The 27,137-nt window shown below is 37.1% G+C and overlaps 1 protein-coding gene across 1 annotated transcript in view; it reads right to left on the bottom strand.

The window, feature by feature from the left end:
* NELL1 (neural EGFL like 1) overlaps window positions 1-27,137 on the bottom strand; it is a 634,915-nt gene that overhangs the window by 4,383 nt on the left and 603,395 nt on the right. Inside the window, exons 17-18 of the mRNA XM_058161221.1 lie at window positions 10,435-10,628; window positions 2,422-2,598 (exon numbers count right to left, since the gene is read on the bottom strand). Coding sequence (XP_058017204.1) covers window positions 2,422-2,598; window positions 10,435-10,628 — 371 coding nt within the window. The remainder of the gene's footprint in view (window positions 1-2,421; window positions 2,599-10,434; window positions 10,629-27,137) is intronic.

Raw genomic sequence — 27,137 nt, forward strand, 5'->3', positions numbered from 1 at the left:
ATATAGTTTAGAATCTACCAAATATCTAAAAGTGATATTAGATTGTTTGAACTGGAGTTTTGTGGATGTTGTTTTCCCATTTGTAAGCAACAAACATTTTCCTTTCTCTTATTACGGTATATAAAATTATAATTATATTATTAGCAATAATTAGTAATTGCTAATTAGCAATAATTAGTAATTGCTAATTATTAGCAAATTCTTTCAATAATCTTGGATGAAGTTAATCTGATTCTTACATTTTAAATTAATCCAAAATCAACAGTTATTCTTTGGCTGTGTTTTATCAGGCTCAGAGTTCAATCCTGACTCTTGATCCCACCTTTTATAGTTGCCTGGTAGAATTTATGTCTTCTTGTTAGAGAAGACAGAATTTAAACTCATCATTTAATATGTCATAGTTCCGACTAACGAACCCAAGCAAATCAGAACTCTGAACTTCAAAATCTTTCTCAAAGAACTTCTTTATTGGGTACATCATATCGGCACGATTAAGTGTACTCAATAAAGAAGTTCTTTGAGAAAGATCTCAGTCTCAGAGTTCTGATTTGCTTGGGTTCGTTAGTCGGAACCATGACAGAATATGGTTTGTCCTTTTTTAAAAAATCAATTTATTTCTCTAATGATATTCTAACATTCACTATTTTAGTCTTAGAGTCACGGAAATTTGAAGTTTCAGTCACCTTCTCTTCAATTTATCCTATACATTGTACAAAGGGAAAACCTGATTTGATTCAGATATTCAAGATCCAAGACTGCGGAGTAATTTATCTCTTTCCCCTTAGAGGCATCACAGTTTGTAATAAATTTACTAGTTTATGCAAAATACTAATCTGAAATGAAAAAAAGAAAAAAAAACCTTGTACATCATATCATCACATCTACTTACTTTAATAAAGCAAAATGCTACTTGATCATTTATAAACACCAAGAAATAATTAGAAAGTATTATGAATTCATACTGTAACTGTCATCTAGGAATGTGTTAGTAAATAATTTATTGCATCGCTCTCCAGCAGTTACAAGAGATTTACTGGAGCCTTGTATAATTAAAAGCACAATGGAATTGAAGCAAGATAAGGTGTCTTAGCCTCCGGAGGTGAACCCTATTCTGGATGAGTGCAGGGCCAAAGATGTCACACACAAGAAAGTCCAAGTTTGTTGAAATTGTTGGATTCAGTATATGATCCCTTCCAACTGTAACATTCTAAGATTTTAGGATAAGGAATATTATCATTTCTTTAAAGATGTAGCAATTACATTGTAGAGATTCATCGTTATTTTGTAGACAGTGTTTTAACTCAAACTTGGAACTTTCCAAACAATTTTGAAAACGTGCGCCATCAAATGTCTTCACATAATAAGGAAATGTGCACATTATACTCCCTGCTATTATAATGTACTATGTGAGGAATTTGTTCCATTTGGAGTCCCAATATGTGCAAATCTGGCTCCTATTATAATATACAAAATATTACATTAATTATATTTTTCATTTAAGTCATTTGCAGAATGCTGTGTCATTTAGGAAAAGCATTATCCTGACTGTGTAGACCTAGTATGGGAAGTTTTTGCTGCTCCTTGGGATCCCTTAGGAGTACTGAGTAGTTATTTTAAACAAGGCCTTGATCAGTCAAGAGCCAAAAACAAAGAAACTGGTATAAGACTCTTATTGTATTAAATAGCTGCAATTGCCCTAGTTTGATTGGGATAAGGAATTGTGTGACATTCAAATAAGAAATATTCTGCTGAGGTTTGTTACCACTTGGTTTAGCATTATATCAGATGGAAATCTGATTGTTCAGAATATTATTGAAGGACCTTTTTTTTCTGTTGAGAGACATGATTAAATCTGCAATCCTTATATTCATTTGCCTAAGGGCATGCTCCATTATTATTTTTTTTGCATTTATATCCCGCCCTTCTCCGAAGACTCAGGGCGGCTTACACTATATCAAGCAATAGTCTTCATCCATTTGTATACTATATACAAAGTCAACTTATTGCCCCCCAACAATCTGGGTCCTCATTTTACCTACCTTATAAAGGATGGAAGGCTGAGTCAACCTTGGGCCTGGTGGGACTTGAACCTGCAATATTGCAAGCAGTTGCTGTTAATAATAGGCTGCATTAGCCTGTTGCGCCACCAGAGGCCCACTGAACTCAATAAATAATTACTTTAAGCTGGTATGTGTATGATAGTACTGCAATAGATTTAATTTTGACTGAGACATGCCCTTTTGTATTAAGTCTCTCCGCAACAGCTATCTGAATAGGTTAGATGTCAGAAAAAGTACATAGCAATGTTGTGTCAAAAAAGAACAGGCTTGCTCATAATGAACATTCTGAACTCTAGATTATGGTTTATTGTTACAAACTCTAAGGCTCTTTTAACTTTTTTTCCCCCTTTTACTTCCATACCAGACAGCGGCACTGCTGACAACTGTATGTCCAATTGTCACCACTTCGGTACAGCTTATGCCCATTCTGATCTAAACATTGACTGGTCACTCTGGTATCACATTCTGGGCAACAAAAGAAGTCAACGCTGAGATTTTCACAATCACAAGCTGTCCTTCGACAGAAGATCTTGCCATCCTGTTAAGAAAATAAAGAAGCTTTTATTGCTTTAGCAAATGCCACTAAATAAAAGGTTATAAATTAATATACTCATCGCGACGAGTTTGACAATGAGTTCGCGAGTCATAGTTAGATGTTGCATTTATACTGCCATTTATTTAATGTGCGATTTACTGAGTCCCTTAATTAACACATCAATTAATGAAATATTTGTTTTGAATATCTGAAAGGGCAGCAGCTCTTAGTTCAAGAAATAACACAACGCAATCAAACTGAAGTTCAGTATCTACCATGAAAAAGAAATAGATGAAATATTTTGCCCTCTAGATGTGCTGACTTCAACCATCCATGTTTTTAGCTTTCTTCCAAACCGAAACAAAATGTAGCCATTCTGATTATCCTGCAAGTTGCAATTATGCTGTTGTTTTGTGGTTGGTGATTGGATTGCTTCTTTTGGTTTTTCTTCAGCTCAGCCAGTAAAGCAGCAGGGACTAGTCATGACCTGCAACTATTGGTTTAGCTTATATTGGTAAACTGGAAGTGGAGAGTTGAGACCTAAGGGTAAGGAAGAATTTAAACATATGGCCAAAGAAAAGAAAACTAAACACTTGTCAGCAGGGGAGAAATGCTACCGGTTCAGACCAGTACACTTGAACAGGTAGTAAAAAATACTACCAGTTCAGGTGAACCAGTAGTAAAAAAAATGCTACCAGTTCAGGCCAACTGGTATTCCGACGATCAGCTGTGCCGCACAATTTATATTTGCTAGAAAGCAGGAAATTCTTCTTAATCCTCCCTTTCTAGCATTACATGGTAGTGCATGTAGTGCAATGCACCTGCACTGCACCTGCACTGCACCTGCGCACAAAGCATGTGTTTGGCACGTACCGCGCATGCGCACATGAAGTGACCCAGTACAAAGCAAACCGGTAGCAGACTTCAGAGCATTTCACCCCTGCTTGTCAGTCTCTGTAGAGATTCTCAGTCATCCAGGTCATGATTGTTCCAAAGACCTGGATGTTCCATGGTTGTTTCTTGTTGTCAAGAAAGTCCAGTTGCCTCCTGAAAAAGCACCTTTGGGACAACCATGATCTGGATGACTGAGAATCGCTACAGACATTTAGCTATGCAATTTGGGATGAATGGTGTGGGAGTATGAATGGATTTCCAGAAAAATTGCAGACTACAGGAATCATTAGTACTATTCAGGCAACCTTGAGGACACAATGAATCTCTAAAAGTATGCAAATGACCAGCTGTTTGCAAGGAACATAAATCCTTCTATTCCCCAACATCCAGTCAGAGTTGAAGAAGTTTCTTAGATGAGAAGTGAAACATCTTCAAAGAAAAAACAAGGAAGTCCAGTTGCCTCCTGAAAAAGCACCTTTGGAACTTATCAGGCTCATTTTTTAAATTTATTATTATTATATATACAACAATGTGAAATCACAGCTGCCAGATTTTTTTTTAACTGGGGTTACTCTCAGACCTGTGGATTATATATATATTGTGCATTCCAGAGGTTTTTTTTTTAGCCAGCTCTTTTTGGGTTTTTCATCTCCAAGTTAGAAGAGGTTCTACTTGTAAAGAATATTAATGAGATGTTGTCTTGTTAATATTTTGGCTGAGCAAGTGATTTCTAAACTAAATTATTCTCAACTGGTGAGACATGAGCATTGTCCCCATTGTATCTTATGTATTACTGATTAATTTTAAAGAATGCTTTTTTTAAAAAAAAAAATCACCCTTTTACAAATTATCTGCTCTGCCATGTGATCTACTCCTGTGGCTCTGAGGTGAAAAACTATCTGTAATTGCATTACATGGATGCCTATAATTGCATTCACAGCTGCATTTGTAGTTTGCATGCGGCCTTGAAGACCTTATTTCATTAGTCTAAGTGGAAGTTGGTTAGGTAACAAAGAAAGGCTTCCTGATCCAGAAAAAGATGCAAGGCACATAGGATGTAGCAGGACCCTAGAATCCAGAAAGACCCCCAAATTATATTCTGGTTCTATTTGGGGCAGTGCCACCCCATCCAAAATTGAAGATGGTAGGTTACTGGCAAGTCATTTAACCTGCCACTGCCCAAGCCATTCAGTTTCGTTAGGGCCAAACCTAAGCCTGTTTCTCGCCATCCATGGCCTTACAGCATCCAAGCACTGGGACAGGACTTCCACCTCATCACCTATCTGGCCAAAAGTCAAGATGTGGAACTGCATATTATTAAAAGGTATGTGACCCTGTGGCGACAAATGATCTCTGCCATAGCAGAGAGCTTGGGCTGGATCTTTCCCCCGTTAGTAACAGTGACTGGAATTGGCCTACGGTGTTTTATCAACCATACTATTTTACCAAATATAAAATAATTCAAGTTGGGGGAAAAATTCCTTAGTCTTTGAAAGAAATGGATACTTTCCTTCCGATCTCCACAAACATTTATCATTGTACTATTAAGGAGGGAAAAGAACACTGCAATTTAAAACAAAGTTAATGATGTAAAGTGATAAAAATCAAACATATTAAATGTATTGTGCAAACTAGTTAATGTTCTTTCTATATTTGGAATGATACATACCAGAGAACAAAAGTATATAAATATATCTTGATTAGAAGTCAACTTTTAAAATAATATTTTATACCTTGTTACTATGAATATATTATATGAGTATATTAATTTTATTGTATTTTACATTATATATATTGAGAGAGAGAAAGAGAAAGAGAGTGAGAGATTTGTTGCTTTGAGAGTCAGATATATATTTATAAAATAACCTTACCGATTGCTAAATAATCTTAAAATGTGCATAAACTGAAAGGAGCAGAAGGAGGAGGGAATAACCACTATGTTATTAGTATAAATCCAATTTAAGCATGCAGTTAAATAAGGCATATTCGATTGCACCAAGGGGAATAAAGTCCAAACAGAATGCACATTTTTCCCTAAAAGCATGACACATTCCATATTTATGAAGTTTAGATAAAAGAAAAGGTAATTAGGCGTTCATCTAACTATCCATTTTCCCCTAATTTTTTAAAATGAAAATGAGAAATCTCTGAATGTAAAAGACAGCCAAAAATTAATATGTAGCAGATCCAGCTAAAAAATAACTTTGAACTGTAGAAAATATCAACAAATAAAGAGAAAAATGGATTTAGAGCAGGGGTGAAATCCAGCAGGTTCTAACAGGTTCTGGAGAACCAGTAGCAGAAATTTTGAGTAGTTTAGAAGAATAGAATAGAATATAATTTTTATTGGCCAAGTGTGATTGGACACACAAGGAATTTGTCTTGGTGCATATGCTCTCAGTACATAAAAGAAAAGATACGTTCATCAAAGTACAACATTTACAACACAATTGATGGTCAATATATCAATATAAATCATAAGGATTGCCAGCAACAAGTTATAGTTATACAGTCATAAGTGGAAATAGATTGGTGATGGGAACTATGAGAAGATTAATAGTAGTGCAGATTCAGTAAATAGTCTGACAGTGTTGATGGAATTATTTGTTTAGCAGAGTGATGGCCTTTGGGAAAAAACTGTTCTTGTGTCTAGTTGTTCTGGTGTGCAGTGCTCTATAGCGTCGTTTTGAAGGTAGGAGTTGAAACAGTTTATGTCCAGGATGCGAGGGGTCTGTAAATATTTTCACGGCCCTCTTCTTGATTCGTGCAGTATACAGGTCCTCAATGGAAGGTAGGTTGGTAGCAATTATTTTTTCTGCAGTTCTAATTATCCTCTGAAGTCTGTGTTTTTCTTGTTGGGTTGCAGAACCGAACCAGACAGTTATAGAGGTGCAAATGACAGACTCAATAATTCCTCTGTAGAACTGAATCAGCAGCTCCTTGGGCAGTTTGAGCTTACTGAGTTGGCGCAGAAAGAACATTCTTTGTTGTCCTTTTTAATGATGTTTTGATGTTAGCTGTCCATTTGAGATCTTGCGATATGATAGAACCCAGAAATTTGAAGGTTTCTACTGTTGATACTGTGTTGTCTAGTATTGTGAGAGGTGGATGTATGGAAGGGTTTCTCCTAAAGTCTACCACCATTTCTACGGTTTTGAGTGTGTTCAGTTCTAGATTGTTTTGGTTGCACCACAAGGCTAGTCGTTCGACCTCTCGTCTATATGCGGATTCGTCATTGTCTCGAATGAGACCAATCACTGTTGTGTCATCTCCAAACTTCAGTAGCTTAACAGATGGATCATTGGAGATGCAGTCATTGGTATACAGAGAGAGAAGTGGGAGAGCACACAGCCTTGGGGGCCCTGTGCTAATTGTACAGGTATTTGATGTGATCTTGCTTAGCTTCACCTGCTGCTTCCTGTTTGTTAGGAAGCTTGTGATCCACTTACAAGTCTGTTCCGGTACCTGTAGCTGGTTTAGCTTAGTTAGAAGAATGTCTGGAATGATGGTATTGAATGCTGAACTAAAGTCTACAAAAAGGACCCTTGCATAGGTCTTTGGAGACTCAAGATGTTGTAGGATGTAGTGCACAGCCATATTAACAGCATCATCTCTTGATCTATTTGCTCAGTATGCAAATTGCAAGGGGTCTAACAGCAGATCCGTGATGGTTTTCAAGTAGGAAAGCACTAGCCTTTCAAAGGTTTTCATGACTACAGATGTTAAAGCAACTGGTCTGTAGTCATTCAGTTCCTTGATGGTGGGCTTCTTCGGCACTAGGATGATGATAGAGCGTTTGAAGCAAGAAGGAACATAACACATCTCTAGTGATTTATTGAAAATATGGGTGAAGATGGGGGCCAATTGGTCAGCACAGACTTTTAAGCAAGGAGTTATGGGAGCGGAAATTTTGAGTAGTTCAGAGAACCGGCAAATATCACCTTTGGCTGGCCCCAGAGTGGGGTGGGAATGGAGATTTTGCAATATCCTTCCCCTGCCACGCCCACCAAGCCATGTACACAGAACCGGTAGGGAAAATTTTGAATTTTACCCCTGATTTAGAGGGACAGGGTCGTGGGGACGGGAGGAAATTTCAATCCGAAGCCTTTTAACTGCAGTCTCCCTTCATGATGATGAAGATTATTAGACAATAACTTCCTTCTGCCCAGTATATTGTTATACTAGTTCACGTAACCAAGAATGTAGAACCTATTGAAGCACATAACGAGAATTCCCCAGTTATGTAAAACAACTTAGCTAGCTGAAGATTAATGATTGGTTTCTGTCAAAAACTTAGTCAAAAACATGGGAAATCTAGGTAAGCTGGACCATAAGGTAATGCTTCCTTTCCATACACTGGCTTTCTATTTCTCTGTTTTATGCTAAATAGTTTAATGGAACATATGCATTTTTTTCTAACAAGTGTAAATATGCACTTGTGTGTTGCTCTTTTGAGATTCGGTGCATTCTGATTCTGACCTGGTAAAAAAAGAATAAATAGGAGACTATAAATGGGAAGATTTCAAGTAAAGTTCAATGGACGGGTCACTTATCTATAAAGAAAGGTATATTTCAAATATAATAGCATACTCTTGGAAGCAAGATGTGGGCCTGGAAAAAAATGTGTGTTTTGTTTTGTTCCTGTTTCTTAATTAATATTAATATTTCATTATTTAATTAATAATGTTTCATTATTAATTAATAATTAATTAATTCTAAATATTTCATTATTTAGAACATAAAGCATCTGAAATGTCCATACATGGTGACATGTTGAACTAGACTGAATCACCTTGTGGAGAATCAACCTGCCTCTATTTTATTTATTTATTTATTTATTTATTTATTATTCGTATTTGTATACCGCCCTATCTCCCGAAGGACTCAGGGCGGTTCACAGGCAAATAAAAAACATGTATATACATATTAAGAAAACCATTAAGAAACTTATTCAAAAAGCCAAATTATTAAAAATAGTATAAATATTAAAACCAGTTAAAACCCCTATAAAATTTAAAAACTAGTCCAGTCCTGCGCAGATAAATAGGTGTGTTTTAAGCTCGCGACGGAAGGTTCGGAGGTCTGGAAGTTGACGGAGTCCTGGGGGGAGTTCGTTCCAGAGGGTGGGAGCCCCCACAGAGAAGGCCCTTCCCCTGGGCGTCGCCAGGCGACACTGCCTAGCTGACGGCACCCTGAGGAGTCCCTCTCTGTGGGGGCGCACGGGCCGGTGAGAGGTATTCGGTAGCAGTAGACGGTCCCGTAAGTAACCCGGCCCTATGCCATGGAGCGCTTTAAAGGTGGTTACCAAAACCTTGAAGCGCACCCGGAAGGCCACAGGTAGCCAGTGCAGTCTGCGCAGGATAGGTGTCATACGGGAGCCACGAGGGGCTCCCTCTATAACCCGCGCAGCCGCATTCTGAACTAACTGCAGTCTCCGGATGCCCTTCAAGGGGAGCCCCATGTAGAGAGCATTGCAATAATCCAGGCGAGACGTCACGAGGGCGTGAGTGACCGTGCATAGGGCATCCCGGTCTAGAAAGGGGCGCAACTGGCGCACCAGGCGAACCTGATAAAAAGCTCTCCTGGAGACGGCCGTCAAATGATCTTCAAAAGACAGCCGTTCATCCAGGAGGACGCCCAAGTTGCGCACCCTCTCCATCGGGGCCAGTGACTCGCCCCTGACAGTCAGCCGTGGACTCAGCTGACTGTACCGGGATGCCGGCATCCACATATTTAAAACTTTCATCCACTCATTTTGGTGCCCATCACTAATTTTGGATATCTGTCTCTCATCAATTATTTTTAAAAACAGAAAATTAGTGCTAAAAGTTAGACTTCCTGCATTTAGCCCATGAAAACAACAATACAAATAGTATAAAAGAGAAGTCTTGCTACATTTAATTTTCATGATCATGATCATCATCTTCATTTCATATGGTTTAAACAATGCTCTTTGAGAGTGTAAAATAAATCTGCCTCAGGTTATTAAAGATAGTGAATGTTATTAGCAGTTAATTAATTACGAGGTTAAAGAGTTTTAATGTTTAGTAAATCTTTTGTCCTCATGAATAGGAACAAATACTTTTCATTAATTAATTAATTAAATGCAAGCTGACTCAAACTGAATAGTTACAAAATTGTATAGATGCAATAATTTCTTGTCCTTCACTTTTCTAGAAAAGGAAGAAAAGCTATTTTCATATATCTCAATTTTAGGCCATTGGGTAATATCAACAAGGGATTGACTATCTTTTTCTACATACACGCAGCTGTAATAGTCAATTAAAGCTTTCACGGAAATTTTCACAAGCTGGGATCTCGTTCCTTAAACATTTTATTAGATTTTATTTTATGTGAAAGGAAGAGGACTGTCTTTTAATTATTTTGCAGCTGGAAAAAATGCATAATTTACTAGAACTACTTGATAAAATGTAATACTCTGACTCAATTAATAACTTCATAATTTAAAGTCCTGTAAATAGTGTACTTTGGCAATTACTTCATAATTCTCAAATGCACCAAATGCTAAGAAAAACATGCATGTAATCCCAACAAACTGCCATTGAATCAGAAACAGTGTAGCTTATTCAAGATAGTATTATTGACAGAAATATTTTGAGATAGATATTCACAGACTTCATAAACTGAGGAAAATTGGTTTGTGACTTAGATGGTTTGAAAAATACATTAGGATAAATAAATAAATAAATAAATAAATAAATAAATAAATACAGATCTAGTATATTCCTTTTGTAAATATATTGAAGAAGCTACATATGATTTATTGAATTCTGGATCAGTATATTGTATGTTGTATGAACCAGTCTCTCTATTTCATAAAAGTTACTTAAGGACAAGATGTGAATCCAGAAAATCCCATGGTTAAAAGAACTATGGCTTTCTAAATCATGGTAGGAATGTTTAGCAAACTTCATAGGCACTTACCTTACAGGAGCAAACAGAACATCTGTCTTTCTTCAATGTCCATACTTGGCCATTCCTTTTGAGGCCCCCTTCATGAGGACAATCACCTGTACAGGAAGGTCCAGATGGACAGAGGCAATCAAATCCCCCTGCCAAATTTACACAGGCTGAATCATTCCAACAAGTGTGAGTCTTTAAGGCACATTCATCAATATCTGCAGAAGAGACAAATGTTATTAGACAAACTTGAAAAAATGCCCGTTTCCTGGGAAAGTCAAACAGTTATTGGAATAGGTATTGTAGGATTAAAATTCATATCATTTGAAGGTATACTTTTTCTCAAGCCATCTTATTAATGTGAGAGAAAATAAATATTCCTCAAGTAACAGATTGTAACAGAATGAGAAATTGCATTACTATAATAGAAATAACACTAATACAAATCTAATGACACAGTATTCATGAAAGCTTAAACATTAATGTGACTACCAGAGTAACTATTCTTTGAAATCTAAAATAAATAAATAAGTAAAGAGTAAAAGAAAATTTCTTTTATTTAATTGATTCACTGTATCATATTCTCTCAAGCAGAAGGTTGGAAAAAAATATTGTCTTAACTCCTTGCTAATCATAATCATGACATTTTCACATTAGAAGGAGGGAAAATAAAGAAATCAGGTATGATTTGTGATTTTAACAAATAATGAAATCAGTTTTCCTCAAGTTATTATATAGAGTGCACAAAGAGAAGGAATTAGGTAAATTCCTTCCTTTTAGTGTAAAAATTGTGATGCATTTTGGTTATGTTATTCTTTCACTCATAGGCATTCTTCTCTGGGGAGCTTCCTTTCTTTATTATTTCTGGGAATGCAAATTTATATATGTACACAAACCTCTATGGCTCTACTGTTCACACAACCACACTATTCATGTAAACAATGGATGCATTTATCTCTGTTTGCTGAGATGTGTACTGAATTATTCATGCAGAAAATAAAAAAAATGTCTATTTTAAGGGCAAAAGGAGCATATGTTCTAAGTTTACAAAATTCCACAGCTCAGATTATTTCTAATGCCTTCTTAGCACTCTTATTCAAGTGATACAGGCAAAGTGGTGTAGATCCAATCATACATTAGTGAAGTAGCACTTACACTTCAGACAAGAGCCACTCACTATCAACATTCTACAACAGAAGCTGTGTTTGCAAATTTCAGACTGTGAATATTGAGAGATGATGTTATTGTTCTAGGAAATTATAAAGTATGAAGTAGAACCAATATAGTTCTCTTCTCACAAAAGACATCAGATAAATCTTCCAACAAAAGCAATACAACTCTATCTCAATAGCCTCACATTTACCTTTCTAGGTAGGGTGGCATGAAAAGTAGCAAAGTCATAGGAAGATATTTTACTTACAGATGCCTAGAAGACAGATTCTTAACTGAGATTAGAATAGTGATGGTTAATCTTTTCGGCACTGCGTGCGCCGGAGCCCCAGAACCAGAAGAAAGCAGCTGGCTGGTACCCATGTGCATGGCGGCCAGCTGCTCTTACAGGTTCTGGCATGCCCATACGTGAAGACCAGCTGGCCGGCACACATGCCCACAGATAGGACATGAGTGCACTGGAACTCAGAAGAACAGCTGGCGATGGCACGCATGCCCACAGATAGGGCTCTGTGTGCCACCTCTGGCACACGTCATAGGCTTGCCATCACGGGTCTAGAATGTCAAGTGGAAGTGGTAGAAGAAAAAGTCTCCCAAAGATAGGATTTCACAGGATTGCTTTAATTGACTTGGTAGACAGGTGGAAGAAGTGGTGGGTGGGAGGGTATGTTTCATGTGCACGCACCACTTACACAAATGCAGAGTCGGGCACATGTGTGCGCTCACCAATGAATTTATGCGGTCCAGTTCCAAATGTGCTGTGGCCTGGCACTGGGTTGCAGACTGGGAGTTGGGGATCTCTACTTTACAAAATTCCCGATTTCATTTACCGTTAATCTCTGTCATAATCAGCATATACCTTTAAATCTGCATTTATGAATTTAAACTAAGCAAGCAAATAAAAATGATCCTTTCTCTTTCTCTAAGAGAGATGGCAACTCTAATTAAGAGTTCCAATTATAGGCATATAAGCAGTATGACTAAACCATTTGTTACAGTTTAGGAAGCTCCTCCAGAGCTTCGAGGATGATTAATCCCAGCCATGTTTTTCTGGAATTAACTCAGTAAACCCTATGTCTACATCAGGAGACAATAGAGAAATATGATCTTTGTTCCTTCATAATCTGGCATAATAAAGAACCAGATACTTTTTTGTTATTTTGTATTTTTCAGAAAATAAACTAATAAAATAGTTCCCAAACATTATAAGCACTTTAAAAAAATAGTCTTTTAATTGATAATCAGACTAAATTTCAGGCAAATACATTGGCTGCATCATGTAAATAAAGTATTTTTCTTAAGGAGTGATGACATTTATTCTTGAGAGTTCATTGCTAGGAACTGAGGCAATATAAGAAATTATCACTACTTGCTGAACGAATTGATTGGATCTACATTTATTGGATGATACCATTCTAATGGCAGAAAGCGAAGAGGAACTAAAAAGTCTCTTGATGCGGGTGAAGGAGGAGAGTGCAAAAGTTGGCTTGAAACTCAACATCAAGTAAACTAAGATCATGGCATCCGGCCCTCTCAATTCCTGGCAGATAGATGGGGAAGAAATGGACGTAGTGACAGATTTTATTTTCCTGGGCTCCAAGATCACTGCAGATGGGAACTGCAGCCAAGAAATTAAAAGACACTTGCTCCTGGGGAGGAAAGCTATGGATAATCTAGGCAGCCTAGTAAAAAGCAGAGATATCACCCTGCCAACAAAAGTGCGTATAGTCAAGGCTATGTTTTTCCAGTTGCAATGTATGGCTATGAAAGTTGGACCATAAGAAAGGCTGAGCGCCAAAGAATTGAGGCCTTTGAACTCTGGTGCTCGAGAAGACTTCTGCGAATCCCTTGGACTGCAAGATGAACAAACAAGTCAGTCCTAGAGGAGATCAGCCCTGACTGCTCTTTAGAAGGCCAGATCCTGAAGAGGAAACTGAAATACTTTGGGCACCTAATGTTGTGACTTGTTCATTGGAGTGGGAGTGGGACACGACACCTAATGAGAAGGAAGGATTCACTGGAGAAGAGCCTAATGCTGGGAAAGATTGAGGGCAAAAGAAAAAGGGGACGACAGAGAATGAGGTGGCTGGATGGAGTCACTGAAGCAGTCGGTGTGAGCTTAAATGGACTCCAGAGGATGGTAGAGGATAGGAAGGCCTGGAGGAACATTCTCCATGGGGTCGTGATGGGTCGGACACGACTTCGCAACTAACAACAACAACATTTATTTGGATTCTAATGATGGGACAGAATATTGAAAACGTAACCGAGACAACAGCTTCTCCTATCACTTCTCCTATTGTGAATTCCCAAGATGGGAACAGGACTTCTAGAGAAATAAGGGTTATAAATCGTAACATTCCAGTCTGTTTAAGTCAGTCACACAATGACCAGCTTCATGTTTATGGCAGTTACTTCCTTCTGAAAAGGCTTGCCTGCCTCCCACCACCACCTATGCAAGGATGCAGAAATAAGGTCAAATAATAACTAACCTCCCCTTGACCTGGAAGAATTAGGACATTATTGTCCTAATTACCTGTGGCTAAAGCAGTAATAAAGATAGTAGCTTCTCAATTCTAGGTAGATCTGAAGGTATCAGTTATTTGGATCGATTCACTTGAGTTTTCAGATGGAATACATTTTCAAAAAAACGTTGATCAGGTTGATGAGCCACTTTTGCCCCAAAGTGGCTATAAGGAAGGAAGCCCTACTAGTTCTGGACTACTAGTACTCTGTGAAGCGCTGTTTAGCTATGGTCCACAATCTCCCAAGAAAGTGGTGCAACGGCACTCCGGTTTGAAACTATTAACCCAGGATACGTCATAAGAGCCAATTATTTTATCATTTGTTAGATTTATATGTTTCCCAACTTTCAGCTACTCTGGGCAGGTTACAATTATTAAAAACATTTAAAAACAAAGAACAATACAAAACCAGCACAAGATGAAGGAATGATAATGGTAAGAAATGGTAATCATGGAAGGAACAAAAAAGGAAGAAAGGGGCGTTAGTCAAGAGCCAGATTTTTAGTTTCCTTGAAAATGCTAGCAGAGTGGGTGCCATTTGAACTGGGAGAGGATTCATTGCAAAGAGCAAGAACTGCTACATAGAAGGTGCACTTCAGGGGCCTGATAGTGTTTAATCAATGGAATCCAGAGTGTACCAATCCTGCAGAGAGAACCAGACAGGCAGATACTATGGAAGACAGATCATCCTTCAAGTAACCAGGTCCTAAACCTGGTAGGACTTTATAGGTACCAATAAGCAGATATTACAGATTAAGAGAGTTGGAAGGTACCTTGTAGGTCATCTAGTCCAACTTCCCACCCAGGCAGGAGTCATTTCTGACAGATGGCAGTCCAATCTCTTCTTGAAAGCTTCCAGTGATGAAGCTCCCACAACCTCTGGTGGCAAGCTGTTGCATTTGGTTGATTGTTCTCACTGTCAGAAAATTTCTCCTTATTTCCAGGTTGAATCTCTCCTTGTTCAGTTTCCATCCATTATTTCTTGTCTGGCCTTCAGGTGCTTTGTAAAATAGTTTGAACCTTTCCTCTCTGTGGCAGCCCCTCAAATATTGGAAGACTGCTATCATATCTCCCCTGGTCCTTTTCTTCACTTGAATTGCATTTGGAAGCAAACCAGCAAGCAATCCAGTTACACGTACACACCTAAGCATGTTTCTCACTGCCCATGTCACTGCATTCTGGACCAGCTGAAATATTTCCTCATGGGGAGCGGGGGCTAATCATATCAGTGAGATGTTATCAGTATGTTGATAAAGCCTTGTTTTTCAGCACCTTGCCATCTAATGCAAAGAAGCAGTCAATTACATTGGCCATTTATGAAGTATGAGAAGGCATTGGATATGAATAAGTAAAGTGAAATTAAATCCAGATTAGACAGAGATGGTTTTAGTTAATAGGATGCCATTCCACTGGTCTCTGTACTTGAGAGCAGACTTTTTTAGTCACTGAATTTAATATTATTTTTCCTTTGTCATCTCATCCTCCCTGTATTGTGACCAGGGTCAAATTATTAATGGCAGATGAACTCAACGGCTCTGACCTTGAAAAATTGAATTGTCTCCTTGCAAGATGTGTTTCCAACTATCAGCAAACAAGCTGCTATTTTTGCTCAGCTGCACTTTCTTAGTTGTAGCTTTATTTTGTTGTAATCTTTTTATGTCTAGTCTTTCTATTATTTTATTGTATAATTTCATTGTTTTGTTGTTATATGATTCTGTTTTATAGCATTCCCCTATAATGATCTGTAGTTGCAACAATAAATTTGCTTACTTGCTTAGTCTCCCTATCATGGTGTTTTGAATAAATGACATATCGGCCTATGTCTCCGATATAGGCCCTTTTTTCCAGCATGCCAGAGAAACAGACTGGAAACAGAGTTAGTTCAGAGCTGGCATTTTTACCATTTTATGAATAAATAAACATTTGTTATAAATTATCCATTATCCAGGCTGCGGCCAAATCTGATGGGCATCTGAGTGTATAATCAATAAGAGCCATGCACTATAGGACACAGAAATGCATGATTCAAATGCATAAATATAATAAGACTGACCTTTCTCTTTTGATGTAGATGCTATTCTACTAAGATATTTATATGGTTTCTCTATTTCACCTGCTAGAGCAGGGGCTATGTTTACTTTGTTTTGATTTGTGGCTTGAAAAAAGGAGATTCATTTGAAGCGATGAGAACAGGTTGATTCAACTGCCACACATAGCCTTCTCTATTCTGTGTAAATAAAGTCTGCCTACACATGGATACAAACCAGGGGTAAAATGCTACAGACTCGGACCAGTTCTCCCAAACCGGTAGTAAAAAATGCTACTGATTCGGGCGAACCGGTATTTCTGACGATCAGCTGGGTGACGTGAGATTTATATTAGCTAGAATTGTCAGATTTCCTGTTTTCTAGCTAATCTGAATCGTGTGGCACAGGGGATTCCCTCCCCCCGCTGTTCTATTTACCTTTGCAAACTTGGAAGCCTTCAACATATTCCTTTTTTAGCGCTGTGTGGGTGCATCTAGGTAGCAGACTCACAGAACTGGTAGCAGACTTCAGAAGATTTCATCGCTGATGTAAACCCTCACACACAAACCCTCACACAGCTTAAAACGTAGTTTGCAATATACTTTACAATAATGTTTCCATATTCCAGGAAGACCTTCCTGATAATAGTCATACTGTTTTATTTCTGACAAGAAAAAATAGGCACAATTTGGACATATCTGAAAGCAATGTCAATCTGCATTTCTTTAACTCCATGAAAGAAAACTTTTATTTCAGTTTACGACCTAAGAAAACATGCATCTTGAACAAAAAGGAACTTCCTTTTTAAAGGAGTCCAAGTGCTTAAAATTTAATTTCATGTTATACTTATTTACTTGTGACACAGGTTTCAATTTGGCTTTCATGCATATTAATAAGTATAAGATGATTATTGTAATGCTCTCTACATGGGGCTCCCCTTGAGGTGCACCCGGAGGCTTCAGTTAGTCCAGAATGCAGCTGCGCGGGTGATAGAGGGAGCTTCGCGTAGCTCCCGTGTAACACCGCTCCTGCACAGACTGCACTGGCTACCTGTGGCCTTTCGGGTGCACTTTAAGGTTTTGGTCACTACCTTTAAAGCGCTCCATGGCTTAGGGCCTGGGTACTTACGGGACCGCCTGCTGTTACCTCATGCCTCCCACCGACCCGTACGCTCTCACAGAGGGACTTCTCAGGGTGCCGTCCGCCAAGCAATGTCGGCTGGTGGCCCCCAGGGGAAGATCCTTCTCTGTGGGGGCTCCCACTCTCTGGAATGAACTTCCCCCGGGTTTACGCCAAATACCTGACCTTCGGACCTTTCGCCGCGAATTGAAAACATATTTATTTATTCGCGCATGGCTGGCTTAAATTTTATTGGTTTTAAATTTCTATTATTAATTTTAAGGGTTTTTTTAATTTTATATATTTTAAAGTTTTAGGCCAAATTTTATAATAAGTTTTTTAATTTGTATTTTAATTGTATATTGTACTGTTTTGTTTTTACCTTGGCTGTACACCGCCCTGAGTCCTTCGGGAGAAGGGCGGTATAAAAATTGAATAAATAATAATAATAATAATAATAATAATAATAATAACAATAACAATAACAATAATAATAATAATAATAATAATAATACTATGTCTTAGGTGCAAGGACACAATCCAAAGTAAACATTGAAGAAATTAAGGTCAAGTTTAAATAGTTAGAAAAAGTAATGCCTTTAAAAGAGGAGCACAAATGAAGGTATTGTTATGTTTTCAAACGGTCCTTCGTTTACTATGTAAACTAAGAAAAAGAAATGCCATGTAATCTTCTCTTCATCACAGATAGACCTTCATTTTTCCTGATACTTTTATTTATTGATTGCCATGCATGTTGAATGCAGCAGGGTTAAAACATAGATAGATCAGATTTCACAGTTCACAGTAGAAAGATTTAAAAGATTATAGGATCATATAATGTACAAAGTTCCAGGTAGCTGTGCTTTACTTGTGACACAGGTTTTAATTTGGCTTTCATGCATATTAATAAATTTATGTTAAACCAGGTATTGGCAATTATGGAAATGCACATTATTAATATTCTCAACGGAACAGACCTATTTGCACTGCAAACCCAACTTAATTATAGATATACCCAAAGAAAAAGAAGTTTTCTATTTACATAAATCCCAATCACCTCCTACTGAAAGCACTAAGTTATACCAAATTTGTAAAATGACTGATTTTGGCATTATTTTATTTAGGCTTGCAACATATTTAGTGCAACCATATATGTTTCTCTTGTGATTTAAGGCGCTGCCACAAAAGAAACTGACAAATGATTTTTTCATATATAGAATTATTTACTAAATATAGAATACATACATACATACACACAAACACACACACACACACACACACACACACACACATTAAATATAGAATTTTATTTTTCAAGGTGAAGACATATCACTAAGACAAGGAGATCCTGTTTAAGAGCCATGGAAATTCACTTTGTACCAGTCTTTCACTCTTAATTTATTTTGGTAGGAGAAATCGGAAGAGGGAGTAGTATGTATATTCTTTAGAATAAACATTAACAAAAATAAAATAAAATTTTATTCAATAAAAGGGATGCAGTGGCTCAGTGACTAAGGCACTGAGTTTGTCGAGCGAAAGGTTGACAGTTCGGCGGTTCAAATCCCTAGTGCTGCGTAATGGGGTGAGCTCCTGTGACTTGTCCCAGTTTCTGCCAACCTAGCAGTTTGAAAGCACGTAAAAAAATGCTAGAAAAATAGGGACCACTTTGGTGGGAAGGTAACAGCGTTCTATGTGCCTTTAGTGTTGAGTCATGCCAGCCACATGACCACGGAGACATGTGGCGCTGGCTCTTCGGCTTTGAAACGGAGATGAGCACCACCTCCTAGAGTCCTAGAGACTAGCAGTGCAAGGGGAACCTTTACCTTTATCTTTATTCAATAAAGTTGGACAGCAAAAACATTAACATTCACCTGTACATCCTAATTGTTATTCAACTAAAGGGCACAATTGAGACTTGATTTTAATTTAGAAAGCCCTACATTATGTAGGTAGGTCTTGTTAATGAGCCATGTTCTCTTTTCTTTATTGATTTTTTTTTTTTTTGGCTAAAGTGGTACAGAAAATCACAGGGGAAAAAACATTAGGTGTGGTTGTTGATCAATAAAGCATTCCCCTTCTCCTTCTTATTTCTTAAAAATACATATTTTAATAATGCAGTAGCCAGATGGATATGTACATAGATTATTATGACTTTTATTCCTGATATTGGAATCTTGCTTTGTTAAAAATGTGAGAGAAATCATATTTGCTGTACATTTAAGAAGATTCAAAATTGGCAAACAGGTTTTGTTCCTTTTAGTCAAACAGAACAGAACAATAACTAATATCCAAACAGGGAAGAAAAAGAAATTATAAATATGGGATTGTAGCACAGAACTTCATAAATTAGAAGATAAGCATGAATATATATATATCCTCCTGCTCTGGTAATTAAAATCCTTTCATCCTATTTACATGTGTGAATTTTGGTAAATTTTACTAAAGAAAAAAAATCACCAAATGAAATTCTTAGTCCACTCAACTGGCAACGTTCAATACTATTCTATCTTTTTCCACATGTATTTGGATGGAGATGAATAGAATCCCCCTTTGATTTAATTATTGTATTTGCTCACCATTTTATATTTTTATATTTTATATATTGAGTAGTTTCTTTAATATGTTAATTATTTCCTGTTTATTGTTTGTTTTGTGCTGTACATCACTCAGACTAGGATGTCCCTATAAATTCAATAAATAAATATTCTACTGAGTATACTGTAATAGGCTCTGTAGAATGCTTGACATTTGCTTAGAAGCAGTGATGGATTGGGCAAGGGACTAAAAGAAATCTTTGAAGCTGAATTCTAATCAAACAGATGGACTGATCAAATGGACTAATACTTCTCATTCTCAGCAACGTGGAAGATGATCCATTCTGGATTAAAAGCAATTTATTTATTTACTTTATATGCTTCCCATCTCACCAGGAGATGACTCTAGGTAGGTGACAATCAATTAAACACCAGTATAAAACATTAAAACAATAACTACTAACATTAAATTGACAAAGATGGGGGAGGAAGGGCACAAGATGAAAGATGCGCTTACTCCAAAAGTGCATAATTTGGGAAGGGGGGTTATCCTAGATTTCAAGCTCTGTTCTAAGTGACAAATGGAAAACTATGCCTAACCTTAGATGGTAAACAAGTCATGTCAGTAAGGAGCCATTTTGGTTCTAGTGGTTAAGGCACCAGGCTAGAAAGCAGGAAACTGTCCTTCTAGTCCCAACATAGGCATGAAAGGTGATTGGACAACTTTGGGCCAGTCCCTCTCTTTCAGCCAAATTCACCTCATTGGGTTGTTGTTGTGGAGAAAATAGGAAGACAAAGGAGTATTTAGGTATGTTAGTCATCTTGATTTATTTATAAGAATAATAAAGATGGGATAAAGAAAAACAGAAATTTTAGAAAATTAATGAATGAATATTCCTTCCTGACTTTGATAGCTTGCCTTAAAAACTTCATTGCAACATAGTCTATAAAGGTTGCCTTTGAATGTATGTTAAAAGTGCAAATAGTACAGAACAAAGCTGCCTTTTAACTAATTGGTACATCTCAAAGGCGTCATCTACCATGGTTTCTTAAAATGCTGCTCTGGTAAACTGGGATTACCTAATTGAATATGTGGAAAATAGTCTATAAAGCCCTAAATAGACCAGATGCCAGATTTTTTTTAAAAAAATACCTGCTTTTTAAAATGCTACAAAATGAGAGAGTAACAATATCAGCACAAGAGAAAAAAGTTAGTAAAATGCAAAACATCTCAATAATGCTCTAAATTTCTAACCGTGTCTCTGGACTCAAGATGTAACCCAGAAGCATTCTCAGGTGCCTGCAAAATGGTGTTTTGTTTGCTTTCGGGCATATAGGTATTTTTTTTTAATATTGACCATACATTATGGCACGAGTATCAAACTTGCTGTGTCACATGTTTTTCACCTTCACGGAGCTTGGGTGGCCGTGGCCTGTATGTAACGCATCCGGCCTGTGTTATGGAAACTAGAATATTTCTGAAACTCCAAATATGCTCACTAGCTCAAGCTGGTTAGGAACTCTTACAGTTACAATGTGAGAGCAGATATAATGAGCTTAAAAGTCAACATCTGGAATAAAGTATATACATGCTCTGTACAATATATGTCACTGTATTTCTTATAAATTTGGGTGTATTCCATGGAAGTGCATTTATGAAATTATAAACCATTTGAGGGAATGGAAAAGAAAACAACATATTTACTTATGGAATCTGAGAAAATTTTCAAATTCTTAAATAGTTAAAAAAAAATGAAGGAGCAGGCTCAATGCTAATTGCACTCGCAATTAGAAAAAAAATGATATAAACAGATTTTGAGTAAATAACATATTTTTCTCTCCTTCCTCATTTGGACCGTACATATACTTATTCCTGAATAAAGCTCTAGGGAAATCACCTGAAGAAATGAAGTATTCAGTATCACAATGACTAATTTTTGCTGAGATGTAGCTTGATTAAAGATTGTGTTCCAGACGTCGGGTCCGAGACGGAGATGCTTTTGATTTTCATGTAATTTGTATCGCTATTTAGCAAAGGTACCTCTTGTTTGTCAAAAAAAAAAAGTAAATTTCCACAGAAAACTAGCTCAACTATAATTTAGATGACAGAGTGCAAATCCTAGTATGCCTATTCAGGTATACAATCCATCGAGTTCAGTTAGCATACATACAAGTAAATGACTATCAGATTAGTGTTCTTATCACAATTGGTAGCATGGCTTGTGGGCCCTCTAATAATGGCAGAAAATTCTATTTGGATTGCAAAACTGATTTAAACTTCCCAATGCATCTCGCAGACGAGAATGCCATTATTCTTCCTACTGATCATTTTTCCAAATTTTGCAATGCCGTTTTCAATTTAAGTACAAAAAGAAAAAGAAATGGGGTGTATAATATATGTATAGTAGAGAAAATTGGGTACCAAAGTTATCTGTGGGAAAAATTATATGTAAAATATGAATGTTCATGCTCTTTCCATTTGCAGACAAATGCACAAACTGGAGGAAATAGAATTATGACTGAATGAATATATCTAAGGTTCATAAAGATTGATTTCTCCATTCCTAATACAAACTATGTGATTGTTGAAAGGTAAGGTGATTTAGTTCTTTCTGAATCATTAAGGGGAACCTGAGACCTCGAGACTAGTTTGATCACCAGAAGTATTTTTCTTGACACTCAGTATTTTTTTAAAAAATAATGCAGTATAAATCTTGGTGAAATGTTCAGATGACTTAGAAAGTCTATTATACCTTAATTACTTCTAATGCAAGTATTACCCAGTAGTGACTTTGGAGACACTCAAACATAAACAATTAGCTTGTGAATGAGGCAGTGTAAGCCATTAACTCTAGCCAAACTGACAAAAATCCTTCATCTAGATAACATGTTTCTGACTTAGTTATTGACTTTTCCGCTTGCTTTGTCCCAAATGAATTCAGTGTGTCACAGTTAGTTTCATTTTCTTTTCTTTAAAGTTCTTATCACAAAGCACCTTATTTTCAAACCCACTTTTTGCAGAGTTTTTAAATATTTTATTTATTTATTTATTTATTTATTTATTTATTTATTTATTTATTTATTTATTTATTTATTTATTTATTTATTTATTATTAATTAAATTTTTATACCACCCTTTTCCCGAAGGACTCAGGGCAGTTCACAGCCAAATAAAACCACAATGAATAAATACAGAATAAAATCAATAATTAAAAAACTTATTAAATATGGCCCCAAATTAAAATGCATTTAGAACAATAAAACCCACTTTAAAATTTAAAACCGAATAATAAAAACTACTAAAAATTCTATGCCAGTCCTGCGCGAATAAATAAATACGTCTTCAGCTCGCGGCGGAAGGTCCAAAGGTCAGGAAGTTGACAAAGTCCTGGGGGAAGTTCGTTCCAGAGGGTGGGAGCCCCCACAGAGAAGGCCAAGAAGGCCAAGAGCCATCAAGCAACCCTAATTGAATTCTTAGAATTCCAGCAATTTAGTTATTTGTTTTGTTCATTTGTATCTCAACTATATTATTTTTACAAAAAAACTAAAGGTGGGGAACATATTCACCACACTTACTTCCTCCTGTTTTCCCCACAGGAACAAAGCTGTGATGTGAGTTGGTCTGAGCGAGTGTGATTGGCTCAAGGTCACTCCGCTGGCTTTCATGGCCAAGGTGGGACTAAAATTCATGATTTCCCTGTTTCTATCCTATGACTTAATCACTAGACCAAATTGTCTCTCTAATTAAAAACAGTATTTTTTTTAAAAAAAGGAAATATTCTGCAAGGGGAAGATGATCAAAGACTGTGTACATTCATCAGTCTGTAGGTTTCCATTGAGAAACTTCCACTTCCACTAAGTCCCACTGATGAGAAGATTCAAAGACTCTAGAATGATAGAAAATCTAACTTAATCAAAACCTTAATATATTTTACTAAGCTATTATTTTGAATCATGGCTATGAATACATTATCTCCTGCAAATAACTTGCAGCTGTGCAACATTAACATACCTCATCCTTAGTGCAGCTTGTTATCTGGCTCACCTTTGCATAGCTCAGTAACCCACAGTTTTTCTGCTTCGAGTCACTTGAATCTAGCCAGCTCAATCATGTCTAGTTTTTTTTTTTTTTGGAACATTTTAGACTGCCAACCTGCAACAGATTTCCCTTTGACAGCTTCCTGTGTCAGCCTATTATGAGAAGCAAGATCAAGCAACAGAAGGAACAGCAATATCAGGAATGTTGTTGTAGGATAGAATACCAGAATAACTTGAAAGCCTGTCAGAATTTCTCTCTGTACTATCTCATCCCAAACAATATCTAGGCATATTAATGTATTCTAAATAATGCATTTACTTTATTTCTCCTGCTTTCCATTTTTTTCAGGACTGAGAAATTCTCTTAAAAGTTTATTGCTCCCTTTCGCATCCCCAAGACCAGCTCTACATGCTTACATAATTTGTAGCAGAGAGAGAGAGAGAGAGAGAGAGAGAGAGAGAGAGAGAGAACACACACACACAAAACCCAGAAGTATCCAATACTGTAAAGATAAGGAAATTGTTGAACTACATTATATGTATATTTAATGCATATAATAAATAAAGTAACATCCATGACTGCAGTTCTACTCAGCAATTGTATTTATTTTTAATTGATTTACATTTGTTTTTGTTTGTTTTTTAATTTAATGATATACATGGGCCAAAATCGCTTGCTGAGATGGGCAGCTATAAAAATCAAATAAAGAAATAAAACAGTTTGCCACTTACAGCAAAATTGTAGCTAATTTATCCCTGGGAGAAACAGACCTCGTGGTTTGTTCTTTCATTCATCTGCTAGTAGAACTGATCCAAAATTCATGAGGTAGTGATGAGGTAGTAAATAAACCTCTCCTGAGTATGAAGATTAAAAAGACCACTCTACAGCTATGGTGTGTTATTCTCTGCTTTTCAGGTTTGTGACTATAATCCAGTGAATGAATTATTACAATGTGGCCGAAATCTGAATCATCTAAAGATTTCACTATTAAAAGCATAAACTTATTTATTATTATTTATTATTTATTATTTAAACTTATTATTATAATTTATTATATTATAATATTACATTTTTGCCAGAGAGGGCCTGCTTTGGCACATTTTAAATGGCATTGAAAAGTATGACTTCATTGTTTATCTAGAAATTGTTTGATAAAATCTACATAAAGAATCAGAAGGCAGGTAAACTGAAAAGCTAGAATGTGCAAACAATACTTCAGTTCCACCAAAATATAAATGGCCTAGGTAGGATAAGGAGAAATCTCACCCATATTACAATAAGTTGATATTCATTTTCTTAAAAATAGTAAATCGAACAATCAAAAGAAAGTAGTTTAGGCAAGGAAAATAAAGTCTGTCCTTAAAATGTCATTTTGTCATCCCTTTGCACTACAGAATTAAATCGTTCACTTTGGTAAAGATTTAATTATGCCTCGTTTGTTGGTTGCCAAGAAGGAACTTTTGGGAGATGAAGCTGCCAGAAACTGAGAACAACAACTCTTTCTAATGAAACAATTCCAAAAAGCATAATTACTACGTGGAAACACATTCATCAAAAACTTAGTTTTTCCCACTCCAAAATTAAAAATGCAAATGAATACTTTTCAAAATGACTAACATTATTGATAAAATTCATCTATTTATCTGTGTAAATTGTGATGAGAAGGAGGAAGGGGGGAGGAGGAGGGGAATATTTATACTACTAATGCTCTTGTGCCTATTTAAATAGTAAATTCATTCTTTCAACTCTTCATTTGGGTGAAACAGTGCATCGCAGAGCATTAATTTTTGAATTATTGCTGCCTCAAGTAGGCTAATTTACAGAACGTATCCAAAATCCAGGACCCACAATTCCTATGAGATTGAAATTTAGCATGCTTTCTGACTATACTTCCCAGAAATCTGTGGGTTCATGGTGCATAGGAAGAGGAAATGGATGGATTCTGACTAGGTGGCTCAGTGGGTAAGACACTGAGCTTGTCGATCAGAAAGATCGGCAGTTCGGTGGTACGAATCCCTCGTACAGGTCTCCTGCGTCAGCAAGGGGTTGGACTACATGACCTCCAAGGTCCCTTCCAACTCTGTTACTGTTACTGATTCCCCCCCTCTTTTCTTCTTCTGTCTGGTCTTTTCAATCAATTGATAGCTGCTTTGGAACTGAAGACAAAATTTGAAATCCTTTAACAACAGTGTTGGATAAGGAAAAAAATGAGGGACCGTCTCAAATGCCTGCTGGGGGCACTCATGGTCCACAGCAATGGTGGGTTGCTACCTGTTTGCCCCAGGTTGGGTGAACCGGTTGCAGTGGTGGGAGGCTCCACCCACTCGCCTGAACATCTCTGTGTATGCGCAGAAGGTTCTGCGCATGTGCAGAAGTGTCATGTGTGCGCAAGCAGGTGCATACCCATGAGCGAACTGTTAGCGACTGGATTTGAATCCCACTATTGGTCCACAATAAGTCCTCTTCCTCCCTGGAAGAAAAGAGCCTTTATAGGGATATACCAGAATGGGGAACAAGCATGAGTTTTCATCACAGTCCAGAGCTTCCGTTGTTTTCTTGCCCACAATGAAGTGATAAGCAATTCTGTAGATTAGCCAAGGGGGAGGAAGAGGTCCCTCCATCAGGTATGGGGAAATGGCCCCAGCCTACATTATATGTGGAAAGAAGAATGACCCAATGATCACAAGTCATCTAGTTATTATTTATGAACTATCTAGAACTGAGTAACATTTTTCTTGATCAGCATTAAGAAAATGTATGGCAATTCAATCCTTATAATAAGGCATATTTTCATCTTTTAATTACAGTAATTAATCAAAGCCGATAATTTTGGAAAACATTCAGAGATATTTTGCAGTCAGGAAACAAAACTCATCCATAGTTCACAACTTCAACCCAATTCCATTACAATAGTTATTTTCAATTTGGCCATATATAAAATTATAAAAATACTTTGTGAAAGCCGTGCTTGGGATGGGGAAATGCCTACAGTCACAACACTGGGATTTATAAGTTTCCGGAGTTTCCGAGTTTGCACTCGGAGACTCCAGTTAGTCCAGAATGCAGCTGCGTGGGTGATCGAGGGAGCTCCTCGTTGCTCCCGGGTAACACTGCTCCTGCGCAGTCTGCACTGGCTACCTGTGGTCTTTCGGGTGCGCTTCAAGGTTTTGGTTACCACCTTCAAAGCGCTCCATGGCTTAGGGCCCGGGTACTTACGGGACCGCCTGCTGTTACCTTATGCCTCCCATCGACCCGTACGCTCTCACAGAGAGGGTCTCCTCAGGGTGCCGTCCGCCAAGCAATACCGGCTGGC

The sequence above is a fragment of the Ahaetulla prasina genome, chromosome 1 (genome assembly GCF_028640845.1).
Source record: "Ahaetulla prasina isolate Xishuangbanna chromosome 1, ASM2864084v1, whole genome shotgun sequence".
Classification (NCBI taxonomy): domain Eukaryota; kingdom Metazoa; phylum Chordata; class Lepidosauria; order Squamata; family Colubridae; genus Ahaetulla; species Ahaetulla prasina.